The 11,581-nt window shown below is 39.5% G+C and overlaps 3 protein-coding genes across 3 annotated transcripts; 2 read left to right on the top strand and 1 right to left on the bottom strand.

Annotated features, from left to right (window-relative positions):
* Positions 1 to 960: 960 nt before the first annotated feature.
* Positions 961 to 3,826, top strand: si:ch211-57n23.1. The gene is made up of 3 exons (XM_034124657.1): positions 961 to 1,354; positions 2,130 to 2,675; positions 3,603 to 3,826. The coding sequence occupies exons 2-3, from the start codon at positions 2,512 to 2,514 to the stop codon at positions 3,742 to 3,744; spliced, it is 306 nt and encodes a 101-aa protein (XP_033980548.1). The 5' UTR covers positions 961 to 1,354; positions 2,130 to 2,511; the 3' UTR covers positions 3,745 to 3,826.
* Positions 3,827 to 4,124: 298 nt separating this feature from the next.
* On the bottom strand, positions 4,125 to 6,491 carry chrac1 (chromatin accessibility complex subunit 1). The gene is made up of 3 exons (XM_034124656.1): positions 6,261 to 6,491; positions 5,660 to 5,786; positions 4,125 to 5,113 (listed from the first exon to the last, which is right to left on the bottom strand). Exons 1-3 carry the CDS (start codon positions 6,420 to 6,422, stop codon positions 5,028 to 5,030), a joined length of 375 nt encoding a protein of 124 aa, XP_033980547.1. The 5' UTR covers positions 6,423 to 6,491; the 3' UTR covers positions 4,125 to 5,027.
* A 723-nt stretch (positions 6,492 to 7,214) lies between these two features.
* Positions 7,215 to 10,990, top strand: gatad1 (GATA zinc finger domain containing 1). Its single transcript, XM_034124655.1, has 5 exons — positions 7,215 to 7,783; positions 8,429 to 8,551; positions 8,654 to 8,713; positions 9,758 to 9,941; positions 10,585 to 10,990. Exons 1-5 carry the CDS (start codon positions 7,604 to 7,606, stop codon positions 10,773 to 10,775), a joined length of 738 nt encoding a protein of 245 aa, XP_033980546.1. The 5' UTR covers positions 7,215 to 7,603; the 3' UTR covers positions 10,776 to 10,990.
* The last annotated feature ends 591 nt before the right edge of the window (positions 10,991 to 11,581 follow it).

The raw sequence follows: 11,581 nt of genomic DNA, 5'->3' as shown, positions 1-11,581 counted from the left end.
AACTGACTTTACAAGACGATTAATGAATTTTCAATGGCATATTGCCAAAGCAATTACAAATTCACATTTTGCCTTTTTATGAGATCAGTGTAGGCTACATGTACGGCTTTTATGTGATGTGTTTGTTAATACCATTACATTGTGCCTGATGTCATGGTGGAGCCTGTTTTCATTGTTTAGTATGATTGATGTGTTGCAGTTGATATCCTGATTGGTTGAGCAGTGTAATTGTTTAGAACACTTTATTTCATTTTAAATGGAATGAGTAACTGCCATTGTGACTAATTGTCTTGCTCTACACCTCACCATTGAGCCACAAACAGGGATTTTCTTCATCTGAATGAACATATTAACATTAACTTCTCTCTCTGTTTTCCAGATGGTTTGAAAGTCATTACCAGGATCTGAAAACAACATGTGGCTGCAACAGAGCCCCAGTATCTGAACTCCTCTCAAATTATCTAATACTGCATTTCAACTTTCCCCTCCTTATTAAGAGAAAAAAAAGCTCATGTTTTACAGTCTGTCCATGAAAGCAAGAACATCTTTTCAGATGTATGTAGTGTGCGCCCTATTCCTCCCCTAACATTACACCACCCTCGAGAGTTTGTGCCAAAATACGTCTCCCATTCCTTGTTGCTTATGTCAGGGAGGTTGTAAGCCTCAGGCTACATAAATCCGTTCCCTGGCCATTCAAAAGGATCTCTAAATAAATACAGATGTATTGAATTAATCTTTGGGACAAAACAAGTGTGGATACTTTTCAAAACCACTGTGTCTCAAACAGCAGGATAACAAGATGTTTATGGGAATGACTGAACTGGTAACAAACTGTTTAAATCCACAACCATGGTGTTTATGTTTAGAGCATTTTAAGTTTTGGGCTGGCTGGTCCTGTTTAGGACATTGTAAAATGGCTCATAAATTCCAGGATCATCTCACCTCCTACTGCCTTCATAGACTCACAGACCTGGAAGTTTTGAGGGGAACAAAAGGCTGGAAATGAACCCTTTCACCGACAAATAATTCAACATCCTGCATAGAAACTTGATTTCATTTTATCAAGTAGACATAAAATCCTTGAGCCAGGTCCAGCTGTTTGCACTTGTGTGCCACAACACATTCTCTGCAGACTGCAAGTGTATTTGACGTGTTTTGGGTAAGTTTCCATCAATTACCCCACAGACTCTGACGGAAAATACTCTTGTGTCTGCCTTAACCGGGCCAATAAATTGCGATTCACATCGCATGTAATAGGCTGCAGTCAACGACTCATTTTTTCCTACGACTTCAGTCACCGAGGGAGAGTCGCAGCCCTCCACAGACTGTTTCTTCGCTGGGGTTTCTTTGCAAGGTAAGACATGTTACACACACTGAGTTGAATCGATGTAGAGATGTTGATGTGTGTGTATGAGTAAAAGGTGCTGGCTGCAGTCAACAAGATTTGTGGATTATCTTTTAATCTTTTTTCTTTGCCTTCTTAACTTTTGTACTGATGGTGATGCATGAAGCTACCAAAATGAGAGTAAGATTTCCGGATATAATTTTCAAACTTAAAAAAAGCCTTTATTTATGCTGCAGCCTTTTGGAGGTTGATACAAAAACTGTACCGAACATCTATCTTGTTGGTGGATGAATGTGTGGTGGTAGCTCCAATGAACCTTATTTTCTTTAATTGAAACGTAACACCTTTTATTTTGAAGGTTGAATCGCATTGTGCATGCATTGGACACAGTTTCATACCAGGGAGAAGTCTCACTTTTAATCTTATCAGATGTTGTAATAACACGCTAACATGTCTGTCTTGAAATTTAATAGGATTGTGCATTTACTTTCATTTGTTAGATTCAGATCATATTACATTTTGGATCATTGAAAAAAATAATGGAAAGGCAGTTAAATGCACAATAGCTTCCACCAGAGAGGAATAAAGTTATATTGTATAAGCTTCTGTCATGATGGCCTTTCCATTCAATACAGTTGTGTGTGTGTGTGTGTGTGTGTGTGTGTGTGTGTGTGTGTGTGTGTGTGTGTGTGTGTGTGTGTGTGTGTGTGTGTGTGTGTGTGTGTGTGTGTGTGTGTGTGTGTGTGTGTGTGTGTGTGTGTGTGTGTGTGTGTGTGTGTTTCAGTCAGTCTGGAGATGCTGCAGGGGGCTGTGCTTTGCTTGTCCTGCTCCCTCCTGCTGGGGGTCTGTTTCCCAGCAGAGGGTGCAGGGGCAGCTGGGCCTCTTCCAACTGTCTCCCTGACGAGTCCTCTGGGGAACCAGATCTTGATGATTTGGAGTGGGGCTCTGGATCATCTCTTCTGCACCTACTCCACAGCTTCCCTGCTGATAGCCCCTTCATAACAGAGACCCCAGGAAAACCAGTGAACTGCAGCCAGCGCTTCTTATTACCACCATCCTCTGCAATCTGCTGGGAGAACATCGTCGGGCCAAAGGAGTTTGCCAAGTCACGTCTGCTTGTTCTGCAGAACAGGGCCGCTCTGCAGGCTGTGGCCACCACCAGCGGGATGGAGGAGGGAGGGATCTCCTACGAACACCAAGCCAGAGAGGAGGTCCAGGGGATCAACTCGGACCACCTGAGTGCTGTAGAAACCATGCAGACCATGGATAAGGTGTTTGTCTCTCTGCAGGAGACCAGGAAGGAGGGGAAGGAGCAGGGGGTCCTTACAAGGTGAGAAACAGACATTCATTTGATGGATTAATATGGTAGATATGTTAATATCTAATTTAATTAATGTTAGGCTAATTGAAAAAAAGATTATATTAGCGAAGATCACATATAAGCCGAAATGTATGTGATTAGTTTGAAGAGAGTTATTTGTGTTTCATGTTAGTTGTTTTTGGTGCTGTTTTCTCAGAATCAGAAACGAATAAATGCCTGAGACCTAAACCTAGAGACCCTTTTCATGTATTTGTTGCAGGCTGAAGTTGTCAAACAGCAATATAAAGGTATCTTGTCTCAATTATTGGGGGTGTCTTTTTCCAAGCCTTGTCTGAGGGTGGCCTGCAGTCTCAGACTTTGGAAAACCCCTGAAAGTATTTGGGTGAGGAGGTTGAAGAGATGGGGATTATCTGACTAAATACCCCATGATTTCTTATTGTATAGTACTGTGGGTGGTCTGGCGTTCTGCTATTGCATATTTATATAAAATACAAACATTAGAACCATATGTCCATCCAAACAGAGCTACAATCTCCACTGTGCAGGGACAAATTCATAACATTTTTGGAAGATACTCATGCAATGCCAGCTGCGGGATTATTCCTAAATCATTGTTAGCGAGGCAGTCAGGAACCCTGGATCCTTGTTAGTTGTTTAGCATAAATAAGTGCTTGCATGCCAAAGAAAGTGGAAACAGCATCCAGACAAGCAGCTGAGACGTTTCTAGTGTTTTCCTACAGTCATCTGTTGGGACATCTGGCTGAGACAACACTCTGGCACTAAAACGGCTGTGAAGAATTCAGTGCCTTCTCTCTGAGAGAGAACAAACTGATTACTTGGCGAGCTCTGAATATTGGTGGGATAAAATGAATGCAAAACGGTGTGAATGTGTCAAAATGTCCTAGACATTTACTTGTGGTTTGTCATCTCTTGCAGCATGAAGGAGCATCTTGCCAACACAAGGGACGCCATACATGGAAGAGAGCACACAGCAAACATCCTGGAGAATCACTTTTCTACTTTAGAGAACACTCTGCTTAACATGCAGTTTCGACTGAACAAGCTCATCCAACACTGACATGGATTGGTTGCCTCTATTTATGTGTTCATGTATTGTTTAACAATGTAGCAAATGCATGCATCCCCAGGATAATTTTAGACTGTATGTGGACCAAATATGCACCTTATGTCATTAATACACTTAAAGGTCAAATCGGTATAAAGGAGACTAAACCTCACACCATCAGATATGAGGAACATGTAGCTGTTAAATAGTTTGTTGTATTCCAGTTTGCAGACGTGTTCCACGGAGATTTCATGGTCTTGCTAACAGCGTCTAGTAAAACGGTTAGTCTCTTGAGCACCTTGTTACAGACTTGTTTAAATCCTCATTCAACATTAATAAAAGCATTTTCATACCCTACAAGGTTGTGGTGTAAATACATGCAATGCGACATAAATTATCAGATGGCCTGAATCTTTATTTTAATATCAAATCTAAACAATTCATTAGCAAATGAATGAGGAGAATGTGCTATATACACTTTAAATATTCACATATTTTTTATGCAGAGTGTGAAGAAACGCAACATGTTACCTTGCTTTGCAGCTGGGAGAAAAAAGCGGCATGTGTATTTTTAACTTTCAAGTATTTATGATAAACTACCCGTTACTAATACATGGACAATATCTTTAAAAAAAAACTATTATGTATAACTTTGAATCAGGAACATCAGCATATTTCACTTGTTTGAAATCAATGTTTGATAGCATCTTAAAAGTCACTCGGTCATATATTAAATGCGGTGATAACGGAGACATCTGTGCACCAGCTGTGTGGAATGGATTTCCAATATGTGTTGGTCTGTTGCATGGAGTGAGCCCATACAGGCCTGCAAGTTGTTACCTTGTATATCACTTCCCTCCTCCTAAATGTTATACATGCAAAACAAGCACTAAATGTGTAAGACATTGCTACCAGAAAACCTTCAAGAAAATTGTTCTGAAATACTAAAATGTTCAAAATCTTGAGTACTGATTGCATTATGCTTTATCTAAGTATGCTTTGTTTTGGCCATTGTTAAATTCTAGATTTATGGCATCAAGTATTTATCTTAGACAGTAAAGCTCCAGTGTTCCTCTGTGTTCTAGTATATGAACGTGAACTCTTGAGTCTTCACTTGATTTCACATTTGCCCTTAGTGGCTGTACTTTCAGTCCCATGTGCTCTAACGTCTTTCTTGAGCCCTACAGCTTAACTCTGTCAATGTATTTTAAAAGCATTGCAGTGCCCTCAATAAATGACAGGATGTGCACATTTGATAACATTTGTCCAGACGTGAAATGCAGCCAGTGTTCCTTTTAAAAGTCAGCGTCGTCATCATCTTCTTGCAATTGCTCCAAAGATTTGAGGTAATCTCCAGCCAAGATCTTCTTTGGTAGGATATCTATAAAAGAAAAATATTACACTTATGTCAAACTTGGTGTCACAGCCAGTCACCATGTATCCACTGTACTCTGCTGACCGTTACAATGCATGGAGCCAAACTGTGTTTTCAGCATCTAATTGCTGATAAATTATTGTCATAAATATAATGTGGCGTTACAAAAAACAGCTATAAAAACTGCTGCAGAAAAACAATAAGGCTTGCCACAAATTCCATTACTGATCAATCTAGGCAATAGGCTCATTATAGTCATGTATAGTGACTTTATATGTGTGGTATTTGTGGGTCTGTTATGTTATTGTTACCCCTGACCAGTTGTCAAACATATTTGTATTCCCTGCTCTATAGCCGATTGTTTGTCTCTTATGTCAAATAATAATAACGATGTAATCACATTATGTTAGCGACATATACCTAATAAACTGTTGCATACGTTCTGGGAGGTTACAGGTTATTCCACCAATGTTTCAGAGGTAAAGGGTCAGTAGTGTCCAACATTACATGATATAGAAAGTCCCTGCATGTCAGGCTGTGACTTTGTCTCACCTGTGAGAAACTGGAAAGTGTCGTTCTCCTCTGCGGAGTTAGCCAGGTCGCTGTATGACAGAGATTTGGTCTCTTTCTCTGCTCTGTTGGTATATGAAGACACAGCCAGGTGCTGCACAAACAGCTCCTGCAAAAACACACAAGTCACAATAAGTGGAGCACGAATGGAAACTGCAGGTTACAGTCAGAGGTGGAAGAAGTACTCAGATCTTGTAGTAAAGTAGTACAAAGAGTAAAACTACCAGGGTGTAGCAATACTCACCCTGGTAGAGTCAAATGTTACTCAAATAAAAGTACAAAAGTATAAGCATCAACATATACTTGAAGTACCAAAGTAAAAGTACACATTATGCAGCTAGTTTTAATCACTTTGTAGGGTAGCTGGTGAATGTTACCAGGTGTAATTGAAGTCCATTAATCCAAATCTGCAAAGTAAAGGTATCAAGTACAGTATTTTAGTAAATGTACTTCGTCACTTGACACCACTGTTTACAGTTATCAGGGGAGCTAGCAGTAGCGGGCTAATGCCTGTTAGCAGCAAATGAATGGTAGGTTAGCAGTGCTCAGTGAAGCGAGGATGTAGCCTCTAACTGCGGCTTACTGTAGCCTTGGTGGTGAGAAACAGCGCGTCGTGGTTGATGCAGGAGACATCCGGGGAGCTCTTCATTATCAGCCTCACCCTGGAGGTCGGGAGAGAGAGGGATTTTTTGTTGGTTGACGTTTGGTCATCGTCTTTGTCGGGAGTTTTTTGAGACATCTTCATGAAAACACGGCGCCAGACCGACAGGCGGAACTTTTTGTTTTGAACCGTGACGAGTTTCTTCTTCTTCAGTTTTACTTTGCTGTTGGCGGCAGTTTTACTGGAGTACTGCCACCTGCTGCTTAAGTACGGTGGCCGACACGTAGAGGGGTCACTTGAGAGGAAAAACATATTTTTGGTTCAAAATAGTTTGTGTTTGTGCGTTGAATAATTGCATTCATTCATTACAATCAGTGGTAAAAAGTAACTAAGCACATGTACTTAATCACTGTATATGAACACAATTTTGAGATGGTTGGTTGTATATATTTAATTATTTATCATGTATTTAGTGCAGGCAGGAGACACAAATAAAGGATACAACAACAATGTAAGGGAGATGACATTCCCATCTCACAAAAAAAAGAAAAATACAATAATAAAATAACAGTTATAACACACATTATACAAAAACAAAAGAAACAAATTAAATTAAGATATAAAGTTAAAAAAAAATTGTCAGGGGAAATAATGTGTTTTTACTGCTTTGCATATGTCTGACAGCTTTAGTTACTTTTCAGACCAAGGTTTTACAGTTAAAAGCATATGATACACCTTGAAAATAATACATCCCGTAGAATAACTAGAATATTCCCAAACATAAGAACTAGCGCTGTAGTGCACACATTTGAAGTACATCAAAACATAACAGTAAAAATCTAACATGTTTTAATGCCTTTGAGTTATTTAGAAGATAAACTTTGACCGTTTACATTTTATTTTTCATCTTTGTTTTTTTAATAGGTTATACAGTTTGTTCTTAACATGATATAATTTATATTTTTCCAACACATGCACAGTTCCCTCCGGTCCAGTGCTGGCGCTGGAGTAGAGCCTCTCAAACCACAGAAGAAGAGTCGATGTCAAAAAAAATAGAAGAAGAAACAGTGGCGCTAGCAATGGCGGTATTTTGGCTGCAAAAATAAACAATACAGCTTGAAATTGATACTGTCGTGACAATACCTTTAAATCAAGTAGTAAAGCTTGTCCTCGGAGGTCTATCTGTAAAAGAAAGCGAACATCGTCATCTCTTTTGGAGCCATTTGAAGCTGCACATCCCTGTGTTGTTGGTGCAGCGAGCAGCCATCATCTCATTGTTGAGGAAACATTTCTGCCTTATCCTCTACGTATCCTGACCATTAACGATGCCACTGGGTTTGAAACCGTGTTGTGCTGTCTGCAAGACAAACTCTTCGTCCATGTGGAAGAAAGGAAACCAGGGGGAGATCCTCTGTAACAACTGCACAGGAAAGAGCAGCAGCGGCGGGGCCACCGGACCCTCCATGTCCTCCAACACTCTGCCCAGCAATGGCGGGGGAAAGCAGGTTAGTTACTGTCTGTAAAGGGGCCTTTCACTTTCAATGTTTATCTTGTTTTCAGCCTGTATGTTGTAGGTATTTTCAGGGAGAACCAAACCCTGCCACAACATTTTAAATCTGTTAGGGACAACGTTTTTTTTGTTGACATTTTCAATTAACTTAAAAGACATAACGTTTACAGTAAGTACAGTCAGGATGTATTTGTGTTATTTAGATGTCTTCCATAGGATTTCTTTATCTATTTTATACTTACTCAACTTGTTGTGAGAGACCGAATACTTGACATTATTTTTATATTTAGTCTTGTTTGTTTTTTTTACCCTAAAATGTATTAGGCAAAAAACTGAATGTCCCCATGCCAGAAGACTAAATAAAAAATGTTAAAAGGAAAAACATAACAGGCACGGGAACAGCAGCATGACAGACTGTGATGTATAGGGAAAACACTTAACATAAGCTTGTTTCATTTTTGGGAAAGTCAAAAGGTTCTGCCCCTCTTTGTTTTATATAATCTTTAAATTGGATGTTTACATTTGTTTTAATTAATATTTATTAGACACAGTTACCAATCAATTACTCAATAATCATTAGCAATTTGTTAGATAAACAGTGAATGGAGGCTGCTAGCTTAATCTTTTGTGTTGCTTTTAGTCCAAGCAGGAGATCCACAGGAGGTCGGCACGGCTGAGAAGCACCAAGTACAAAGCTCCTGCCTCTGAGAAGAAGGTGTCAACTAAAGGAAAGGGAAGAAGACACATATTCAAACTCAAAAATGTAAGTAAGAGTAAGATTTCATCAGCGAATGCAGTTATTTCTGTAGATGTTGTGCTTTCCTTAGAATTTCTGTATTTGACCCGGTGTGTTCCTTTTCCTCAGCCAATCAAAGCACCAGAATCAGTTGCTACAATCATCACGTCAGAATCAGTATTTTATAAGGTACAGTGGTTTCTGCTTAATATCAAAAAAGATCATAGTAATAGTAGAACTAAACCTTTAGCCTGTGACACATATGAGACCAAACTGGGTCATTCTCATTGTTAATATCTATTTTCTAGGGCTGTCAAGTTAACGCGTTAATAACGCGTTAACGCAAAAAAAAATTAACGCCACTAATTATTTTAACGCGATTAACGCATGTGTATTTTTTGTCCTCGGCCGCCCCGTAGTTTCAGAGCGCATCGAGTTTAAAATACCATCTACAAGCTGATGCTTACAGCCCCGCACCTGCCGCCCGCTTGTGGCAGACCACACTTCCACGCTCACCGGCAGGCCCGGACTGGCCATCGGGAGGACCGGGAGGGTGTGTGTGTGTGTGTGTGTGTATATGTGTATGTGTATGTGTATGTGTGGCGCGACTCGCGCGAGCGAGGCACACCTTACGTGTTGTTGTTGTTAGCATCTGGTGCTAGCTAGCTGCGCTAACAGATATAAGGAGCTGTTTCAATGACATTTCGCCGACAACTGCGCCGAGCACTTGACTTTATGCAGGTAGCCAGACAGTGGGACATTGTACGAAAAGTCAGCACACTCAGCACGGATAGTGCGCGCAACATGATTGCAGCGTCCAGGCAGCTCTCCACATTCTCACACACACACACACACACACACACACACACACACACACACACACACACACACACACACACACACACACACACACACACTTTGTATTGTATTATTGTATGAGAGGTTCCAGGTTGAATCGAATATTTGTAATGTTCAGAGGTTGTTGTGTTTAATATTCATGAGAATATTTGTCATTGTTCAAATGATAATAAACAAACATATAAAGCATATTTGTCCACTCATATGTTGATAAGAGTATTAAAAACTTGAAAAATATCCCTCTAAGGTACATTTAGAACAGATAAAAAATGTGCGATTAATTTGCGATTAACTATGGACAATCATGCGATTAATCGCGATTAAATATTTTAATCGATTGACAGCCCTACTATTTTCATATATTTGTATCCACAGGGTGTTTACTACCAGACAGGAGATGTGATCAAGGTAACGGATGAGGAAGACGGGAAGCCGTACTATGCTCAGATTCGCGGCTTTGTGCAAGACCAGTACTGTGAAAAGAGCGCTGCACTGACCTGGTTAATCCCCACACAGGCCAGCCGCAAGGACCAGTTTGAACCTGGGACATACATTGTTGGTGAGAAATTAAAATTGTACAATTTTCCATTTATTAGACTAATTTAAGGGGTAAAAAAAATGACACCTTTTCTTGTTAGTTTTGTTTTTTTAGAATAATCTTGGATAAATAGTGGTCAAGATCACAGACAAACACTTTGTGACTACTACCTAAAGTAAAGTTGTGTTTGCATTAGCAGTTACTTAAGGTAATACATTTAAAAAAAATTCGGGAATGTTGCTAAAGTTTCCTAGTTCGTAACACTGCAAATATATAAATATTTTTTTAGGGGGTCATAAGCTTAGTCCCCATTGTGTGGCCTTATTCAGCAACAGATCGTGACTTCATGGACTATTATTTTCCTCACAATCTTTGCGATTATTTCTTAAAGAAGAGATGTCATAAACCTATTTTTTCACACACACACACACATGTTGAGTGCCTATCAAACCCACAAACTGAGAAATAAGGCAACCCCATCAATTATGTTGGCTGCCTCAGTCAGAAAACATTGGATACAACAAGCCTTTCAGATTTTGCTTCCCTAACATTAAAGCATATACACACTTTATAGTAGAAATCCAAAATACAACAAGTATCAACCTGAAAATGAGCATAATGTGTGACTATCTAACTAATCTAATAACTGTCTGTTTTGTATTAGGTCCAGAGGAGGATCTACCCAGAAAGATGGAGTATCTGGACTTTGTTTGTCACGCCCCCTCTGAATACTTTAAGTCACGGAGCTCCCCGTTCCCCACCATCCCCAACAGACCAGAAAAAGGCTACGTCTGGACCCACATAGGACCCTCGGCAGCGCTCACTGCCAAAGAGTCCGTCAGTGGCAGCAGTTAACACGACTGTGATATGGACTCAGTCTGTTGCTTTAAACAGACGTTTGTACATTTATGTAATATAAGGAAATAAACAATGGTTAACCACAGCCATTACTTCAGATTGAAGGCGACTTGTAAGTTGATACAAAGGAAACCATGTGTTATGAGATAACAAGAACGTTGCTTACATACTACTTTTGTATATAATTATAAAAAAAGCTCTTTTCCACCATCCTTTTTGTCTGTGTTTATTTTCAGGAAAATTGTATTTATGCATTGGATAGAATAAACGTGTTTGTTTTTGACAATGTTATACCTTTTTGATTTAATTTATTCTTGTAAACTGAGCTGTAAACGGAATGTTTTTGGCAACAATAGGATCATCTTTCCTGCTCGGTTTTATGATGATGCTCTACAGTTGAGTCTGTTTCCTGCAAACATGGAAATGATGATGGTTCCTGGGACTTGGCCAAGACATCCATTTCACTTTCATAGGGTTATAAGTCATACAGATTCTTTTGATTCAGATTTCAATGTAGAATTCATGCGTTTTACACCTGCCTGCTACTAAATAAAATAAACCTCATACAGCACTGGGATTTCCCAGGCAGTCTTCGATCCAAGTAGTGACCCGAATTACGTTATGACTCATTGAAAAGTGAGCATCCTTTTCATACTTGGTAAAACAACTGTTTAAAATCCCACCATTGTTCTTTAATCCATATACAGTTTTTACGCTTATTCAGTTCCCAGTTTAGCTCCTATATGGCTCCAAATATATAAAATACCACGCAACAGTTTATTGTCATCTGAGGTGTAGCTTTA

The sequence above is a fragment of the Trematomus bernacchii genome, unplaced genomic scaffold (assembly GCF_902827165.1).
Source record: "Trematomus bernacchii unplaced genomic scaffold, fTreBer1.1, whole genome shotgun sequence".
In the NCBI taxonomy this organism is placed as follows: domain Eukaryota; kingdom Metazoa; phylum Chordata; class Actinopteri; order Perciformes; family Nototheniidae; genus Trematomus; species Trematomus bernacchii.
Note: the sequence above shows the minus strand (reverse complement) of the source record. Positions and strands in the feature narration are given on the sequence as shown.